This window comes from Amblyomma mixtum, chromosome 3 (assembly GCF_055824585.1).
Source record: "Amblyomma mixtum isolate Tamu chromosome 3, ASM5582458v1, whole genome shotgun sequence".
NCBI lineage: Eukaryota > Metazoa > Arthropoda > Arachnida > Ixodida > Ixodidae > Amblyomma > Amblyomma mixtum.
In genome coordinates, this window is record NC_143014.1 from 53041827 (window position 1) to 53062358 (window position 20532).

General features: G+C 43.7%; 1 protein-coding gene across 6 annotated transcripts in view; it reads left to right on the top strand.

The window, feature by feature from the left end:
* LOC149350215 (oxysterol-binding protein-related protein 6-like) overlaps nucleotides 1-19237 on the top strand; it is a 158604-nt gene extending 139367 nt beyond the window's left edge. For all 6 annotated transcript variants that reach the window (XM_089579179.1, XM_089579176.1, XM_089579178.1 and 3 more), the window contains 4 exons: nucleotides 5441-5585; nucleotides 7751-7877; nucleotides 9898-10020; nucleotides 10438-19237. In XM_089579179.1, coding sequence (XP_089435305.1) covers nucleotides 5441-5585; nucleotides 7751-7877; nucleotides 9898-10020; nucleotides 10438-10558 — 516 coding nt within the window. In that variant the 3' untranslated portion in view covers nucleotides 10559-19237. The remainder of the gene's footprint in view (nucleotides 1-5440; nucleotides 5586-7750; nucleotides 7878-9897; nucleotides 10021-10437) is intronic.
* Nucleotides 19238-20532: the final 1295 nt, after the last annotated feature.

Genomic DNA, 20532 nt, shown 5'->3' on the forward strand with positions numbered 1-20532 from the left:
ATGAAAAGACAGCACTAAAACCTTTTGCAAGAGAACTTCCTGACGTCCATGTTTTTTTTTTTTTTGGAAAGCAATCATTTTTTTTTTACGCGAAATAGCCTTGCCGTTTGTTGCCTGAATTCCTGAATACCGCTAGCGGTATTCGTTCTGTCCGGTGGCGTGTCTGAGCACACCCGTTTTTTTTTTTTTTTTGAACCGCTGATGTTCCGACTTTAGAGCTTTGGCGCTACCACCGAACACCAGCCAGCTGCACTGTGGCTAACAACTGAGGTTCACTCCACGCACAGAGAAATACAGAAAACGGCACGCCGGGTCAACACACTCGTTCACATTTAGCCCAGAAGGAAAAGCCTGTTCACGAACAGCGCAGACTGCAGCACTCCACTTGCATGCTACAAGAAGCAGCTCGCAGACCTAAGACACCCCAAATCAGGAAAAGCCTGGTAGGTTGAAACGGTGAGGAACATGGTGAAGAAAGGAGAAAGGGGCGAGAGAGGTAACTGCGGAGATAACGAAAAGAGCAGAAAAAACAAAATTCTGTTCACCCGTTGCTAGCTCTTGAGGCCTCATTGTTTTTATTAGCCGTTTAAATTCTTTTGCTAGCTTAATCTCTCAAGCCATTGATAACAGAGTTCATTACCACCCTACATATGTTCAATTTCGTGCATATCGGCCTGAATACTGTGAGTGCAGCACTCATTTCTGCAGCGGCTTTAAAAGTAGCTTGCTATACTCATATACATTTGTTATGGTGCTGTACGCGTGGTGTTTCGTTGCAGAAACAAGGGAGTTGCGTAGAGTTAATAAACTAACTTCAAACTTTTTCCACCGCTTGCGAGATCTCATCGTTTTTTTTCTGCGATAAGAGCCAAGCGAACCGAAGCGCAAGCAGACGACAGACGACTTTCACCGCTACTTCGGCATGTCCTTAGGACAGCGCCGAGCAGCGTTTTTTTTTTCGCGAGGAAGAAAAAAAAAAGGCACTGACGTGGAGTCACGTGGGAGCAGCGAGCGCCCGCCCAAACAGGTTTGCCGGTGTCCGGCGCCTCTTTCGATTAGAACACAAATCCGTTCCGTTGCGGCCGCGGTTCCCGGCTCCGTCGCCGCCGCGCCGGAGAGGAGACCGGCTGTGAGAATCAGGCCTCAGTCATAGCGCGAGCTCGCCTCACGTCACCCGCGGCTTGCTTGCTGCGACCAAGAGATGGCGCTGGCGAGCATCGTCGGCGGCGGCGGCGATGCGCGGGTGCGCGGGCAGGGAGAAAATAAAAAAAGGCTGCTCGTTTTTGTACTCTCCGTCGGGAGATGCACGCGTCTTGCGAGTCTTGCGCGCCGAAAAGCGCCCGCTGTCGAGGAACAGAGAGCGGATGACAGTTTTATTTCATGTGGCAATATACGAGGTGTTCGAGCCAAAACGGGTCTCCGAATGAGCATTGTGTTTGCACTAGGCGTGGGATATACGATAAATGATTTGCTTTTTTTTTCGGGAGGGTAACGAAGTGGGGGACGAAAAGACTGCTGCCGGGTTTAAAGCGAAGTGAACGTGATGGCTGATGCAAAGGGTAGCCATCCAGGTGAAGAAAGGAGCGAGAGAGGTAACTGCGGAGATAACGAAAAGAGCAGGAAAAACAAAATTCCGTTCACCCGTTGCTAGCTCTTGAGGCCCCATTATTTTTATTAGCCGTTTAAATTGTTTTGCTAGCTTAATTCTTGAATGGTTGTATAAAGACCAATCTCTCAAGCCATTGATATCAAAGTTCATTACCACCCTACATATGTTCACTTTCGTGCATATTGGCCTGAATACTGTGACTGCAGCGGCTTTAAAAGTAGCTTTCTATACTCATATATATTTGTTTTGGTGCTGTACGCGTGGTGTTTCGCTGCGAAAACAGGGGAGTTGCGTAGAGTTAATAAACTAACTTTAAACTTTTTCCACCGCTTGCGAGATCGCGTCGTTTTTTTTTTTTCTCCGATAAGAGCCCAGTGAACCAAAGCGCAAGCAGACGACAGACGACTTTCACCGCTACTTAGGCATGTCCTACGGACACCACCGAGCTGCGTTTTTTTTTTTTCGCGCGAAAGAAAAAAAAAAGGCACAGACGTAGAGTCACGTGGGAGCAGCGAGCGCCCGCCCAAACTGGTTTGCCGGTGTCCGGCGCCTCTTTCGATTAGAACACAAATCCGTTCTGTTGCGGCCGTGGTTCCCGGCTCCGTCGCCGCCGCGCCGGAGAGGAGACCGGCTGTGAGAATCAGGCCTTAAACCTGGATATAACGGAGTTGAAAAAAAGTCCGGGATATTTCTTTACATCCAGGTTTTCGTTACATGCAGTTTTCGCGAGAAGACACGAAAGGGCAATGCAGAACGGAAACCAAAATAAGAAATAAATGTGGGTGAAATCGCTTTGGAAATATTTGCAGGAAACCCCTATTATTCGGTGTCTGATAGCGCGACTGCCGCGGCAGCCGCCGTCACCTCCGGCGCGGTTTGCGTAACGCCGCCGTGGGTGGGGTGGGGAGAGGGGGAGGGCGCGCGCAGTCGCGTCGCCGCGGTATGCCGGCTGGTGGCCGCGGAGGCGCGTCTGCACATGTTCCCTCTTTCGTTTTGGCCGCCGCTGTTGCCCATGCTGTTGCCCCAGGAAACGGACTCTCCGCCGTCCCCCTCCGGAGTCTCGACGCGCGAGAGCTATCGGCACCGGATTTAAGGCCGGAATACATGGAGCGCTTTAATTACGGCTGCAAGTTGGCGATTTCCGCCCGACGGCGCGCACTCGACGCCCGGCGTCGAGAAAAACGCCCGCCACCGCTGACCTGGTTCCGCCTGATAAATGCCAGATATTGACGCGCGGCGGCAGCTGAAGCAAGCCAAACAGTCGCCGACCGATTTTTCGAAATAAGCACTTTCGTCTGACCGAGTTGGTTCATAACAGCAATTAAAGGAATAAAATTGCGCAAAGGGATTGAAGAAGAAAACGCGACAGGCGCGAGGACAGAACAGAGCGCAATATTTTTCGGACCCGGCGGGACCCGAAAAATGGTCCGAATAATCGAACAGTCCGAAAAATCCATGAACTTAAAAAAAATAAACTTTTCTGCTAAAAACCGGCTTTCAAAAGCGCGGAAATCGCCGCTCCCCATGTTCCGCCTGCAAGCGATAATATTAGACTCTGAGTCATAGCCGTGCTTTCTTCGTGCCCGCACCCTATCACATCATGATGCCAGATAGTGCGACGCGGCCGCGGTCATGCCGAGAACGAATGCACTCGCTGCGCGAAGTAAGAACAGTCAGTTTGCATGGGGCAGTGACGTTCGCGAAGACCGAGAGATAACCCATGGAAGACGCGAGCGGAAGCGAGCGCCTCCGAATGGAGCCCCCCCCCCCCCCGTCTACCGCGTTGGCTGCCCCGCTCCGCAGGGTGCGTCGTCCGAGCCGCGGCGGACGCTGCAGCTGCCCCCCTGTACCGTTTTAAATGCGGTCGCGCGCCCTTTGTAGGCCATCTCGGTGGCAATGGAAAGCATCTCATTATCTCGAATGGCAACGAAGGAGAACAAATAGCGAAGCCTATCCAAGCCTGGCCGATCGCGCCCGCCGAGCAGATTCCGTTTAAATCCAAGATGGCGTCTTTCACGGTGGCGGCAAACGGTTTGGTAGTGACAGCGATGCCCGCTCGCGTCTATATTAGGCCGAAATAACAAACTTTCGGTTGAAAAACGATCACCACAATATTGTTGGCGTCTATTTTAGTCAGAAAATTCGAACTTTTAGACTCCGAAAAGTCCGAAATATCGGTCGTGAAAATGTACACATTCCTATGAGGTGCGCGACGGTTCCTGAGCGAAATCCGAAATATCGCGCTAGTCCGAATTATTCCGAAATCAAGTTTGGTCTTAGCCATGTTAGTTGCATTTTCATCGGACAGAATGCAACACTACCTGCGTGCTGATATTTCAGTGCACATTATAAAAAGCTCCACGTGGAAATCATTCCAAAGCCCTCTGTAGTCAAATACAACTTAAGTCTGCAGTGAAGCTCTGCACACATTCAGGATCGCTGCACAGAATTCCTCCGTGACATAAAAGTAGTCCATTGTAAAAACTTTTCTTGTTACGTGAACAAGATGATATTCACAGGAAAAAAATTTATAGCTCTAGAGTTTTGATACCTGGCTTGTTTAATAAAGTCTAACATTAAATAGCTGATTTCGTTAACTGTTGTGACTGGCTAGCGGAGTAACACAGGACGCCACTGACCATGGCCCAGTGTCACCAACCATTTTTTTTTTTTAGAGTTTTATTCTACTGTAGTACAGTGTGCCCACAGTGTTACTTTGGCTTATGAAAATCAGCCAGCCAGTTACAATTGATTCATTTTTACGCCACACAAGTCTGAGTGGATAACTGTGAACGTTCTAGATGGAACATGGACATACTTTCTTGGCTTTCATGAAGAGTTCTTGTCATGAACAACGCTGGAAAAATAAACCTTGAGCAGCCTTTTACAATTTGTGCATGGTTTCATAGTGTGCCTGTAGCCACACAGATAACATTATCAGTAATAGTTATCACCTTCCTTGGTAATCCTTCATAACCTTTTCAGGCGCTTTGTACACAGTTGTGTACAAAGTGAACTTGCAGCTTTTTCTGAGAGTGTGCTGTACCTAGCAGTGATTTTGTTGTTTCAGTTGGATTTAGCATCCTTCTTGTTGCAAAAAAAAAAAGTTCTTTTTTTGTACCACATAGCGAACACAGTGAATAATATTTCACAGAACACTGAGCTGGGTGGCATGTCGTCCACTATTTTTGTGCAGACAGATTTTGCCGCCAATGACAACATCGTTTGTTTTTGCTCAGTGTTTACCGTAATGTGCATTTTTGAAGCACAGAATGATTGCACAATTCCTCGGGTGCTTACTTGGCAAATACGGGCGTTTCAACGTTACTATTTCTTACCAACCTGACTCTATGTACGGAATTATTCACATTTTTGTAAAAACTTACCCGCCGGTCTTTTGCTCTGGAAAACTAACAAATTCCCTTTCTTTAGGCCTGAATATACTATTTAGGTGGAAAAATAATTGTTTTCCCTCAAAACAGCAAATGGTGCCTGAAAGGGCTAAGCATTCATTCATATTTTCTTGTTACTAATTTGCTGAACGGTATTAGATGAAGTCTAATTCTTTTGCAACTCTTTGCAATTTTAGAAAGAAAAGCAACTTATGATTAAAATGCAACCTGGAAAAATTAAAATGAGACATGTCATTTGTGGAGTCTTTGAATGTTTAGTAACAGCCCGGCTAAATTAAATGTTTTGGAATTTGTTGTTTACTTGCCTGTCATTCCCATAGTGAAAAAGTTGACTGTTGGCAAACTTATGGTTTGCTGAAATCTTTAAAGCCAGTGCTGTTAGGGTCTGATGGATCTTGAACACTTCGCTTGTTTGCAGGCAAGCTACTGGTCTGAGAAGCGCCACGAAGTGTTTGGAAACGTGGTAAACAAGCAAGGAGATGTTATTTTTAACCTCTCAGGGCAGTGGACCGAAGCAATATATTGTGGTGTTGCCCCTACAGCCAAGTGCATCTGGAGGCCTGGTAAGGGGTCTGCATTATTTAGAGATGGTATGTTTAGACACTGAAAAAAGTATGTTTTTAGCGGCGGAAAATTGGCACTTTCGACCACATTTTAGACACCAAAAAGCCAGGAATTCATGTTATAAATTTAATCAAGAATGCAACCAATTTCTTACAGGACGAAGGGCAAAGAAAGAGGTACACAAGCGCCTGAGTTATGTACCTCTTTCTTCGTCCTCTTCGCGCTGCATATCATGGGTGTACATAGTCCCTTGCCAACAGAGATATGAGGTGGGAATGCTTAGGGCCCATGAAGTGGTTTTGAAGGCGGCTATAAAATGCGTGCATTATGCAGAACAAAAGCCACTGAGCATTCATGCTGTGTGCATGCGCTCAAAAGTAGCTGATGATTTACAAAATTTTTTAAAATTCCCATTCCCACGGCTCATGGCGATGTCTAATGCTGGCACCCCGTGCGATGTAGCGTGAACAGGGTGAAGGACAAAGAAAGAGGTACATAAGCGCCTGAGTTGTGTGCCTCTTTCTTCGTCCTCTTCGCGCTACATATCACGGATCATCGTCACTGACTCGCCCAACTTTCCACCCTTGTGGATTATGTACAGCTGGGGTTCTCAATCTTTCTAGCCTCGGGAAACCCCAACAGCTTTCAGAGGTTGCCGAGGAACCTCGTGTGTCGTGGCTTCTTTCCCTTCCTGCTTGACGTGCAGTGCATGCGGGAGAAGAGCATGCAGAATAATTACTGATGCAGGGCTCCTCAAAAAATGCTCAATTTCAGTTATAGTGACTGACAGTACTGTGAAACAGTCTATAGTGTAATATATTTGTTCCAGCATAAAATGGGGTAAAGGAAAGGTTGGGGTTGAAGCAAGCATGGATTTAGGTGCCGAGGGAACCCAGAAAGCACTCCGAGGGAACTACGGGTTCTAGGGAAGCGGCTTTGAGAGCCTCTGGACTGCAGTACAGTTGATAAACATGTTTTCGGCAACCTCCTGTTCATGTTAAAGTACCCTGAGGCAGTAAGCGCTTAGTCTGCATATAATAGCCACAGATTGCTGGCAGTAGTGAGTAGTTAGGGTGGTTGATGTAATATAATGTTAAAAAAGAATGCAGAGAAAAAAGCATAGGAAGAGGCTGACATAGCGTTCATGTGTCATTCTCTTCCCACATCCTGTCTCCACGCTTTTTTCCTTGCACATGTGGCTGCTTCCGGGGTAGCTAGCACACAGTCCGTATATATTAGCCATGCATTTCCGCTTAACTCCCTAATGCTCTTCATATGTGACCGGAGTTGCATCTAGTGGATGGAATAGAAATTTTCACTAGTAAGAAAGGTATAACCAAACGGGAGCTGCATGAATGTTATCTATCTATAAATCATTCAGTTCAGTTTGTTACCTTAAAGTTCGCCGTAGGGGGCATTACATGAGGGGCGGGTTTTTATACAAAGAAAAGCACCTTGTGATATGTAATCGTTGAACGAAATGGTCAATTAAAAGCTGTAAAAACAAAGATGGGCACGTGGTAGCAGTGATGTCAGGGGAAGGCTGTTCCAGTCTGTGGTGGTTCGGAAGAAAACAGAAGCAGTGAATATAGCTGTTCGAGCTATATTCACAACTTTAAACCGATGGCTGGTTTGATGGAATGTGCGGGATGCTGCTGTGATGTATGGTGCTTGATTAAGGGAAAGAACCTGTGATACAAGGACAGGTTGGCAGTGCGGCGTCAACTAGAGAGCGTTGACAAGAATGGTGCTGATTTCAGCGATGAAACATTGATGTCATACGAATATATGGGGTGAATGAATCTAGTAACGCGATTTCAAATAGATTATAATGTGTCCATGAGATATGATTGATGTGGGCTCCAAATGGGCGAGGCGCATTACGTCCAAAGAAGTGTCTTGTTAGGCCAAAACATCATTGTATATGTTTTGTAATAGTCACACTCAAGAATTGTTTCTGTGTTTAGCACTGCAAATTGTGCCTCTAATTTCATCCAAGCAGAAAAAAAAAAAAGGACTCTTAAATTGTGCCAGGAATACGGACAATGGGGATTTGCAGCTAGGAGAGACTGATTCATTGCAGCTTCTAGTGTTGAGCTTTCCTCGTGGCTTTGTGAATGAATTCCGTGAGATGCCAATTCATGTTTTTCTCTTGCCTACAAAGGAACAATGCCCGAGGATTATGAGCTGTATTATGGTTTCACACGGTTTGCCATTGAACTCAATGAACTCGACCCACAAATGGCTAAAGTGCTGCCTCCGACCGATTCCCGGTTCCGGCCAGACCAAAGGTACAAAATCCAATCTTGTATATTTCTTACCCATTTTGAGGTAATCATCATGTCATATTATGATAAGGGAGCAATTACTCATTGCCATCCACCTGAGCGTAGCCATGTGGCTACAAAGGAAAGCTATACAGCTTCCACAAAAACTTCGTAGTTGAAGAAAAATGCGTCCTGTCCAGGGTTCGAACCCAGGACCACCGCTTCGCCGGAGCAGTCGCTTTACCATTATATCAGGTGTGCAATGTGCCGTTGTGAGTTTACTAGAGATTCCTGGAAGCTGCTACTGTGTGTGTGGGGGGGGGGGGGAAGAAGGGGGAAGGGGGGGGGGGGCAGTAAGCTTAAAAGCTTAAATAGCCACCTTCCTTGCTATACTCCATCCATTAACTAACTTGTAGCACTACCAAAGGCGGAGACCTCCTCAGCCAATCAGGAAAGTGCGTTAAACGTGTTCATCTGCGCCTAGTTGTCTGCATGTCGTCTGCTTGTCGTCTGCTTGTGTTGTGTACACAGATATGGTTAGAAAAGAGTGTAAATTTGACTCTGCCTATGTACCATAGGTGCATGCACGCTTGCGTATGCTAAACGCGAGCATTTTGCGAGGCATTACGCCGTTTGTCACATGTGCACTTTCAGTTAAGCATTTGCAGATGAAAACTCAACGATAAGCTTTGCCTAGTGGTGCCATCTGGTTGTTGAACAGGCAGCATTTTTGTCAACAAACCGACAGTCCTCTTTAGGACTAGAAGCGGCAAATTTGTCACTCTAAATTAAAAATAAAGCAAATTTATCGCTCATACGTTCTGTGATAGACAAGATGAGACAAAGCAAAAGCTTGGTGCCCCATTTATGGACAGTGAATGTACTGTTCACTGCTTTGAAGGGCGCAGCCATTTTGGAAGAGGTGTTTTAGAGCACGCAAGAGTCACGCATGATAAACTCGGGGAATAGCGTACGTACCGCAAGCGTACGTTAAGGTTCAATATGAAATAGTGTTTGGCGCATTCACACTTTAAGGCACGCTGTCCCGTATGCCCGTATGCCTATTTTATACTGGCACTACATTCTGCAGCGTCAGAACCTTGCCTGTGCACTCATCGCAGCTTTGGTAGTGCTGCGAGGAACTACTGGGTTGGAGTATAGAGAATAAATTTTCTGTTTTCTCAGGATGTTTTTGTTTTCTTGGTATCGCAGAATTCCCAATTTCACAAAAGCTTTGGCACTCCTTCATTAACTGTAAAATTGTTTCAAGTGTATTTCACCATTTTGGTAATACCGTATTTGCTCGTAATAGGCGCACTCGCATAATAGGTGCACCGCAGTTTGGTCGCGAAAAATACGATTTTTTTTATTTCCGTGCATAATAGGTGCACACCAAACTTGGCGCTATGATCAATACTGTATTTACATGATTGCAAGCCGATGCCTCCCCCTTCCGTACCCCCCATCTTTATTTTAACAAAGCTTTTGCTGAACTGACTACTAGTCCTCACTAGTGCTGCTGCCGTCGCAGCTGCTACGGACCCACAGCACATACAATGACATCGCGTGGAACAGCCGTGCGCGGTTTTCAGGCATGCTCATTTTAAAGGCTTCATCTCCAGCCAGAAACCTTCCCAACTTAGGCCCACAAAAACCTCGGCGATAGGAGTCACATACGAAAATTAAGGGACGCCGCAGGTGCCGCAGTCGCAACTACCGCACTTCTCGGCCATGTCGAATTTCTGGCCTGCTGCACACTTGCCGTGTTCGAGAGAAAACTCCTAGCCATGTAGCTATTAAGGTGCTTGCCCATCATGCTAAAATAGCAACGCTCGATGGCAGCACACAAAAGCCACAACTACGATGAACTAACAGATACAGTCTTATATTATCGTTTGTATATGGAACGGGAGCAGTGAAGTTCACATTTTCAAAGCCGGTGTGTGCACTGTTTGTGTGGTAGTAGAGAGAGTTTCAAGGGATGCTTTATTTCAAGCATTGTGTGAAGGTTTGCATTAACGACGATGCTGTGGTACTCTTGCAGGTTGTTGGAAGAGGGCAACATCAGTGCAGCAGAAGCGGTAAAGTCTCAGCTGGAGCAAAACCAGAGGGAACGACGAAAGCAGAGGGAAGAAATGGGCATTGAATATCAGCCAATGTGGTTCAGGTAGGCTTGTCTTGCAAGGTGGGAAAAGGAGTGATCTGCTTGTTGTTACTTGCGCATTGTGTAATCAGGTGGAGGTACTTGTGCCTTGCTTATCATGTACTGCATTCTAAGGTGAATTAGCTTGCGCTCGTACAACTATCCTACTGCAAAATGTGCTAAGAGTCTAGCTTTTATTCAGCGTGTGATTGTACAGGGCTTTTCTGCTGTGATAGCTAACAGGGACAATGCACTAACACTTCATTGTGATCATGGACCACATAATGCACTGTATTCTTCTTTTAAACTTGCCTGAAAGACAAGTTTGGTCATTGCGTTGTAGAGGCAAGTAGGGGGGAGAGGAAAGGAAAGGGGAGTGCAAATATTTTGCTCTTTGAGATTAATGTTTTAATTGCCCTTTATATTTGATTACTATTTCAGAAAGGAGACAACGAAAGATGGCAAGGAGCACTGGACTTACACCCACAAGTACTGGGAAACCCGCACCAACCCTGGCTTCGGCAGCATCTCATTTCCAGAAAAGCTTTGGGATCCTCTTTAAGATAACTGGGACTCATTCACGCACAGTGCCAGTTTGGTGGTTATAGCTTGTCTTGTTTTTATCGGTTGACGTGTGCTTTGTTGCTGCCCAGGTGCAGGGTCTGCATATCCATTTACTTCCCTTACCTTTGTCTACACCGTTCGTTCTTTCACTGCTTTGGGGGTTGTGCACCTGAATCCATAATGTCATCAGCAGCAGTGGCATTTAGTAGTTTTGTTAAGTGGCTACCTCCAGAACAGTGCACATCGAAGCATGGCATACTCAAGGCTTTGTTTGTTACTGATTGACACTTTCCTTCTTGGTCGCACAGTAAGTGTGTGTGTGTATTCGGTGCATTTTAATTAATGTTGATGCTGCTCCTACCCACGGACTTTCATGCTGGCAGAAGGACTCCTGCTGGCAGGTGATAATTGCTGGGGCATTCTAGTTGTGTGGCGCTTGTGAGTTGTGCATATTTTGCAATTTTAAAGAATGTACCCCTTTGGATCTTTTTGTTTAGTGACTTTACCCATATATCTTCACTAGGTGTGTGCAAATATTTAAATTTGACTTCATTTTGTTTTATTTGCACTTTGCTGTCGCGCTAGAGATTGTTTAGTTAGAAAACATTAAAAGCTTCAGCAGTCATACATGTCTTGCCCGGAAGCTAAAAATGGGAAAAAATGACAAGTGGTGTGGTAGAAAGCTCAGAGCTGCTAAATTAAAGCGCATGGTGAACGTGGAGTATCTGTCTGTCTGGGAGGCTAAATTGTTTGTGCCCTTTCTCCTTTCATGCTACCATATTCTTAAAGGGGCTCTCAATGAAGTTGTGGTGTGCGTACGTGTCATGAACGTTCGGTGGCCTCTACTGTACTTAATGTAACCATTTTATAGCCAACCTCAAACACCCCTTTTCAGAGGCCCTTTAAGGCGTAGGTTAGCACCCTGTCTCACTCTGTCATGCTACAAAGTGAGACATTTCTACACATTTACTTCTGAAGACGCTGAAACAAATGGTCATTTAACTTAAACCCTTGCTTTACAGACGAATTCAGGTGCAGAGGCATGGCCCATTTGCAGTCAGCACTGCTTTTTATGTAGAATTAGGTTAGACTATAATTTCATACCCCTTACTAAGTGCAGCCTTCTCCAAGTAGAGCACTTTGTGTGGGTTACAGAATGGTTCTGCATTACTGCCTAGTGACATGCTAAGTTGTGAATAAGCTTGATGCTAACAAAAGTAAAAGTATTAATAAAACTCGCAATTGCTCAGAAAATCTAGCGAGGAAAGAAATGTCTACGAAGTATATAGAATGCCACTTATTATAATAAATGGGCAAGATTCTTTGTAGTGCAAAATATAAATAAGCAAGACACTGAGGCCTGTATTGGATTTGAGGCGGGTAATAAAATTTTGATGACCAGACCTGGACAAGATCATCATATTGTTCTGCCTAGCACTACTGTGTCAGCTAAAAAAAAAACATAAAAGGAGAGTTAAACTCCAAGATTTCTGGCACATCACTGGAGAGCAGCAGCCCCTGTGTGCAGTATAGGTCATTTTAATGGTAGAGGAAATCTCGGTGAATAAATTGAAAGGATGCATTCTAGCCACTCATATTACCTAGTGCATAGGCACTGCGAATTAGAGGACTATAAAAGTTTCAAGTTTTAAGGTTAACAGGTGTGGAATTGTGACTTTCCTGCTTAATGATTGTGAGGTATGTTACAGTTTTTGTTGCATACCTGGGCTAGTATTTAATGCTTGATGCAGTATTGAGTTTCTTCCAAACATTTGGAATCGTTTAGTGCAGATAAGAGTTTAAATGTTTGCACACTCCTGGTTATACACAGTAGTGGTTGTCAGCTTATTTGTACAGCATGTCAAAAGAAATATCTATGAAGAGAATGGTGTGTGACTTGTTCCCTTAGTGCTTTTTCTTTTAATTGATGCCATGCCGCAAGATGCCAAGGACTACATTCTGCAGTGCTGGTGCGTGAAAACCACTTTAGTCAGGTTTGGATCACTATTGAGTCCCTCGAGTTTGCCTTAACATGTGGGACAGTCTTTTGACCAGGTGCACTGACTGGCCCACATTCTTTACCTAGCCACGTACCATCCCAATACATGTGATGCTTCCATATATAAGTAGGCAGGCAGAGTTCAGTGTCTATACTGCAGTAGTCTTGCTCTGTGTAAAAATGTCAGGCAGCCACTCCTATACATTCATAGAAAGGTACACAGGTAAAATGAGACACGCTTCCTTTCTTTTTTTCTTTCTTTGCCCGGTGTCTTTGAAGCTGCTGACGACCATGGCAGTTTATGGGGCTGATGCTTGTCAGGGCTGGGCTTTTTTTTTTTGCTTGCTTTGTTGGCCAATTTAATTGCATTGTGCTTAAAACCTTCAGCTGAATCCTGCAGGCAGGCGTGTCAGTTGTGGTTATTTGTTCATTTTTAATCTTATTGTATTTTCTGGCTGAAGGCCAGTGTCATGCGGCTGCCTAGTACTTTGTAGTTTAAGGAATGTAAGTGTGCCATTAAGCCACAAGACACACACTGCAGAGACTGTGATTTGTTGTGATTTGTTTCGAGTTGAGGGACGAACTGGATGGCTGTCTTGAAAAACTCTGCAGAATGGTTCCAAAGATGAAGTCATGGCAATAGCCAGTGTCTCATGGTGAGGGAAGGAGCCAAGCAAACAAAATTTTTATTTGCGTATAGCCTGCTAGGGGAAAAGGTGCCACAATTTTGTGAATATGCTGCCAACACTGGTGACTCGAAAGTGTGCTGTGGCCATTTGGCTCAGTAGTAATACCAGTGATAATAAGACACCAGTAATAATAATAATGTTAACTTCACTTTGCTGCAAGCTTATGAGCAGGAATTTAAGGCCTGCATGTTTAAAGAAGCAAATAATGCTGGTACATCTTGAAGGAGAAAAAAAAAAATATTTTTGTGAATGTAGGCATAAGCCAGTTTGTTGGGCTATAGTGCAGTTGTTGCAAGTTGCTGTCAAGCCAGCTTAAACATCTTTAACATCTCTGGCTTCTGTACAGCTTATTCTTTGTACTTATCTTTTTGACAGAAGCACTTTATTAGTTGGAAAAAATGCTTGGCACTCTAACAGAACAACGTAACTTGTGGTGAATTTTATAATTTATTGCAATTTTAAATGTTTCTGTGCTCACTTCATTGTGTGAGTTATTTTGTTTGCTTTTGGTTAATTATTTATATTTAAGAGTGCATAATTTCATTGCAACTAGCGAAATGCGGTGCTTGCATTTACTTTTACAACTGTTTATTGCCAAGTGGCTTTATTTATTCAGGAGCGCCAGGGCTGTGCGTTCAGTATTACGGTGCTGCCTTTCTGGCTTCTAACAGAAATATGATACTGAAATCGGACAATTTTTGCATTTGGTTTTGTTCATACATTTATGACAATCAGAAGTAGTGATGCACCGTTATGACTATCAGGACATGCTGTAGACAATTATGGGCATGCTGTAGCCACAGTTGGGGTTAAGAGACATTGATATGTGAAGCTTCGTATAAGTCACTGGCGCTAGAGCTTCAGCGAAACGTTAATAGTGTCTTGAATGTTTCTTTGGGCACTGTCTGGCTCCGTGTAGAGCCTTGCCTCATATTCGCTTGGCAAGTGGTAACCGTTGTAGTTGCGCATGCTATAAATGCAAGTATTCCAAGAATTTACGTCCATGGTCCCTGTGAAGAAGAGTCGACACCTCCAGTTGTCAAGTGATATACCTGAACTGTATACAGCCCTTGCCATCGGGCCTGGGTTGGAGTTTTGTACTGTTAACGAGAGCGACTGATGGTGAAGGCTGGTTGTGGTTTTTGTTCGCAACAGGCGCACGCTTACAGTGTACAGAACCCGGGCCTGTACACACACAAAAGGTTCACTTCTTCCACACATTTTGCTGTACCACGGTGACACTGTGATGAAAGTTGTTGCACTGCATATCCCTCTGAATCAAAGTCTAGCCTTCTGTGCTCTTGGACGTCAGTGCAGTTGTTTTTGTCTTCAAAACACTTGCGTGAGCTCAAGACATATTTTGGTAGTAGCTGCACTCATTGCATTTTCTGAATGGCCTAAATGCACATCCGTAACTGGTCCTGGTGGCCCCTAATTTGAAATAGCAAGAATTTTGCCATATTTACACATGCGTGAAATCAGAAATTAACCTGCATTCCCCAGTTTGCTGTACTAGTTGGCCTTTGAGTGACCAGGGAAAAGCTCATGAGTGTGGCTATCGAGCCAGTGGTCATGTTAACGAGCATGACAGGGCCCATGTACTCTTGCACAGTCCAGTGTCTAGCCTGGCTGAAACTGTGTAATTTTTTGTCGTTATGATTTTTTCATTCGTTGCGGCTTATTAGATGGTACATCTGTTGCTGCAGTTTTCAGTGCATAGTTTAGTATTCCGACTTCATTATAGGACCGAAGTGGATGTTCTGGTGCTTTTTAGGCTTTACAATGTGTATGCGTATTAATTTGATAATTGTGAATATGGAAGAACTGTTGTTCCACCTTGTCTTGTTTGCTGTGGTCTAGCTGTTCATGGAACACATTGCTCGCTTTCATGCTTGTTGCAGTAACATCTTAGCGACACCTTGATGACTGAACAGTAAAGTTAATGAGTGTCATGATTTATTAATGCTCAGAAACAGAAAGGGATTGTCACCAGTTAAAAGTATAAATGGTGTGACATACTTTTGAATATTGTCATTAGCAGCTAGCTGTTAGAAATTCTAGTTTAGTAAACTTTATTGCCATTGTAAATACTGGGCATGGCATTATTTGCAAAACAAGGCTCTGTTCTTATTGAGGGTTGTGCTGTTTGGTGATCTATGGATAGGAGTGCAGTTTCCTGGTTCTGTGCAGAGATTTGGGGTTCAAAGAGGGCCTTGAAAATTATTTTCTGAAACTTGCTGTGCTTTCAGCTGAGCCATTTGCGAAATGATTCCTAAAGCTAGTTTCCTATTCAGTCTTTTTAAAGTGCTTACTTGGTGCGCCTTACTTTCTTCTTCTGAGGAGACCTTTGCCCTGCAGTGGGTGTAGTCAGGCTGATGATGATGACTTTCTTCTTATGCACGAGTCATTGGTGCATAAAACTTGGAATGTTTGCTCGAGGTAAATTGCTGCACATAACCTCATTTAAAATGACATGCAAGGTTTGTTGCTAAGTACCTGCTAAGGTTCAGCTATATACAGATGTTTATCTTGTGTAAATCGTTAATGGCTACCATTGCCAATTCGATGCTCATCAGACAGTTAGGGTGGGTATTGTTCTTTGAATGTTGACGTTGCATCCGATTGCTTCACTCCTTGGGCCAAAGTATTGCTAGGCAGTGATGGGCACTAACTACTTGTAAAGTAGCTACCCTGTTCTGCTGCCTACTGCTACAGGTAGTTGCAACAACTAGTTGACTACTTCTCAAGCAGTGTAGTTGCCATTAATTTTTAATTACTTTGCATACAGAGGCAAGTGCTCTGCATTGTACAATTAAACCTTGAAATTTAGACTTGGCACTTCATTATTAAAAAGTGTGTGATGCTGCAGACACTTGCACAAGTGTCAGTTGATGTGTACTCAAGAATCAATAAATTTTCGTTTCGTTTTCCTGATAAAACTTACAAAGGTGCATCTGCAAAGGCGCCCCCTGAGCATTTCACTTACAGCTACATAAGTGCACTGTGAAGTGGTCATATATTGCTGTGTTCAATTAACCTTAGCGCTATCATAAGCGGTACAGGTGGAAGATGAAGCAGGCTAAAACACTTTCGAAAGAAGAAGTGCTGTTTTAAATATCAAACCCATAGGAGTAAGATTTGAATGATTGCCATTTGAATGGAAATTTGACATGATGCAAGGTGGATTTTTTTTTTTTCTGTGTGTGTGAATGGTGTTTTTGGCTTTTAATGGTACAAGATAGTGGTTTCAGGAGGGATGCAGAAATTGGATGTGAATTTTTTAATTTTTTGATATAGAGGAATGAAATTTGGATACTCATTGTGAAATGCTAAAATTCATAATTTCACCGAAATATCTTAAATAGTTTTGACATTATAAATTTTTATATGCTTCATTGCTATACCGAACTTGTAGAAAGCCTGACGTTACGACAAAACATGGTAGGAGCCTGCAGTAACTCTTTAGGTTTTACCAAAAGGAGTGGTTGATGCAGTGACATTCGCAGAATTTTTAAGCAGCCTCATTTTTTCTGCAAAGTGTTCTATGCTTGCATAATGCAGTCATTATTGTCATGTCAAATTAATGGCAGAGTGAAACAATTAGAAAGTAATTCAATGTCACTGTAAAATTTATCAAGGAACACATTGCAATAAACTGCATGAAAATCCGTGAAGTCATTGTCATGCTCTGCTTTCTGCAAACAGGGCAGTTGGGTAAAAAGCACTCCTGAGAAAACTGGCATTTTACGTAGATTTCAGCCAGTTTTTTTGCTGTCTGCTGTCGCAAAAAATTTTTAAAAATTGTCACTTGGCTGTTAGCAGGGAAAGTTTTTTGGGGATGAAAAAGATTCTATAGACACCAAATCTGATGTTTTCTAACATTGAATTTTTTCTGAGATTTTCGCTGTTTGATCCTCGCATCCCTGCTCAAGCCGTTGTGCCCAAAAATTTATGAAAGGTGCATGCAGGTGCTTAGTTTCATTGCAAACGTCTTTAGAAGGCGCTTTAGCCATTATGTGGCTAGAAGGGCTAACACATTGTGTAGTGCTAGCATTTCAGCTGGTGGAAATTTGTAACAACACTGATAAATTGGGTGTGGTACAATGGCAGCAGCACAGCATCTTTTTATATATTAAGAATGGCAAAATTGTATGTGTTTATAATGCTGCAATATGGCATAAAGGTATTCGACTTGTTACACACTGACTGTCATTGTCCCTTACAGGTGATGCACTATGCTATATAAGTGCTTTGAGCTTTAGGACTCCATGCTATATTAGTGCTGCACAAATCATTTCATGTGAAAGCTGTCCGCCTTCCAAAGACAGGTACAGCTAACTAGTCAGATTTTTTTAAAGATTGGGTCAGAGAGCTGTGCTCTGCTATTAGTATATAGGCTTTTCTATTTCTGCTTTCTCTGTTGAGAATCTTAACACTGGGCCGAGGTCTGCAGCTTCCTGTATTACTCCACTGGCCAGTCGCAACAGAAAATGAAATCAGCTTTTTAATGTTTGTCTATATCAAACAATCCACACATCGAAATTCTAGAGCTCGATTTTTTTCTTGTGATCAGCTTCTTGTTTAGGTAACAAGAAATGTTTAAGCAGTGGACTACTTTTTTGTCGTGGAGGAATTCTGTGTGCGGAGGCTGAATGGGGGCAGAGCTTCACTGCAGACTTAAGTTATATCAGACTATAGGCATGCCCATCCGCGCTGTTGCTTCCTGATGCATGAAGAAGACAACCTCATTAGAATCGCATCCACATGTAGTTGCTGTTTTAGCAGGTTGGTGCCATCGTGCCCTGCCCTTGCAGCAGAGCCCTTGTTCAAATAACCTTTTTTTTTTTTTCCTGTTTCCCGACATGGTTTCAGGTGCTGAGGCACTTACACAAAATGTATCTAATTGATTGTTCAAAAGCATTGGACTTGGCACTGAGCAACTTATGCGGCACTGGCTGCTTGCTATTCTTAGCAAGCAAATTACCCTTTTTTCACATATATTTGTATGCCTTACAGTCACCATTTTAATAATGCCTTTCAGATACTGTTTGCTATGCAGGCAGTATGTACTAACATTTTGAGACTGTTGGCCTATGTTTGTCAGCCAGGTTTCTTCTGGTTCGTGTGTTTCGTATCCCTTGCTCCTTCTCGTCATGGGGAAAGGAAAAATGAAAAAGACGTGTTCTTAGGACTCATTTTAGAACAAAAGTTAAGGGCCTCGGCCACCTGTTCACTGTTGTTATGGTTAAATGGCCACCTCTTTCACACACACAATTTAAGCCTGAGGCTAGTTTTTTGTGCTGACAAGAGTTTACAGTACCATAAATTTTAACATCTCATATTTATTTAAAGGAGTAGCTGGCATGCCTGATAGTTTGTTCTAAGTACTTATGAAATGGTTTTGTTGTGCAGCTACATAGAGACTACTTGAAAAGTAGTTAAACTAGTCATTTAACTACTACATACAGTAACTACTGCCCATCACTGTAGCTAGAAAATAGAGGTGTCTTACAACCGGTTCAGGCAGACAGTGTTTAGGGGAGATTTTTCATATCATATTCACCGGTAGCATGCTTGCTAGCAGCGTCAGGAGTATTGCCTAGCCACCTGGGTCATAGCCATCGCAGCTGTAGTAATGAATCAAGTAATAGCAGCTTGCTTCATGCGAGAGAGTTCAATGCAAGTTCCATTTGGCTCTAGGCTTACTTTTTTACAGTATATTGTTTTTCGTCTGACGATATGGAATAGACTGCTCTTGTCAACTACTTTGCTTTCAATTCCTATGATGTTTGCTTGCATATGTTCCTAAAACAGGTGTTAGGCCATTCAAGCAATAATAGATACAGACAACCTACCTGTACCTTTTCATTTAAAATCATTGCATGTTTGTGCAAGCTCAATGCTTTTTGACACTGCGTTTTTATTATTGTGAAAAAGAAAAATAAAGTGGCAAGAAGGCTGTTCAGCCATGCGCTTCTGGCGTAGACGACCTTTGTGTTTACTGTCTTTATATGGGTGCGGTGATTTTGGTGTCTGCATAGCACAATGCAAAGGTGAACACAAGGTGTAACTGCATGTTGCGAGGAGGTGTTTTTCTGATGTTGAGCTCTTGTAGAGTGCACGTCTCACTTGTGTAGAGCACTTTAATAGTGGACTGCAGACAATAAAAATGGAACTTAGCACCTCATGGGTTGCAGGCAAAGTGCTTGTATCCCTGGCTTGTAGGTCCATATCTTGTAATGAGGCTAAGATTGAGTCACTGACCAAATCGAAAGCAAAAATTATGTTTCAGGTCCCGTATAGAACCCTTGTTCACATGAGACAGTCTTGGAGAAAGGGGCGCTTATGTAGCCCTCAGTATGCTTCGTAATCTTTTTCCATAGATATGATGAGGTGTGCCTTGATTCCTGTTCAGTATGTCCGGGGTCATTTGGATGATTAAGGACTCTAGATGCAGTCTTGTTAAAATGTTCCTTTTGCTACGATAGCCACCTCATCCAAGCCTATCTTGTGGCCGGTGGCCTGCACATGTTCTGCAATCGCATTGTGAGGCGCAGTTGTTCCTAATGTCACTCTGATATTATTTAATATTAGTGAATAATCAGCCTGCTAGTTAAAATGTCTGTTGTTTCCGATGCACACCACCGTTGACATTGTGCCGAAGAAAGTGACCTAACTCAAAAAGATTTTTAAAAATTGCGTACAGTCTTAGAGGAAACACCCTGTACAGGAGACTACGCAGGACATCATGGTGATGGAATATCACGTGATCAGTGACTTCAGGGACGTCATGTCACCACGAGATGGTCGCATGATGTGTTATGCCACCATCCGACGCTCTTCAAGCCATGATTTGGCTCTGAACAGCTGTGCTGTAAGAACGGTTGAAAATTGGGGCATAAAAGCAAAAAGTGACCTAAGGATAGGCTTTTTTGGAGTACCGCCCTTTCCGTCCGTCTATGAGTAAAATTGGAAGCCCTGGTGCTGCTGCACAGTGTTTCGCAGCAGTGTCTGCAGGTGGCACGAAGAGTTAATCGTGTGTGCGAGGAAGGTGGTAAAAGTAGGAAAACATGCACAAGGTGCGTGGGTTGGGTCATCCCGGTTATCGGGTAGGCCACTCCGGAATGCACTCAGGCTCACCAAGACCAACGCCTCCCAGACAGACTGGGCAGGTCTTCATCTGAGAACATGTCACACTAGTGATGGTAGAAACACGCCCATGATGCCATTTTCGTATTAATGGATTATTGACGAATGACTGAGCACGGCGACACGTTTGACGCC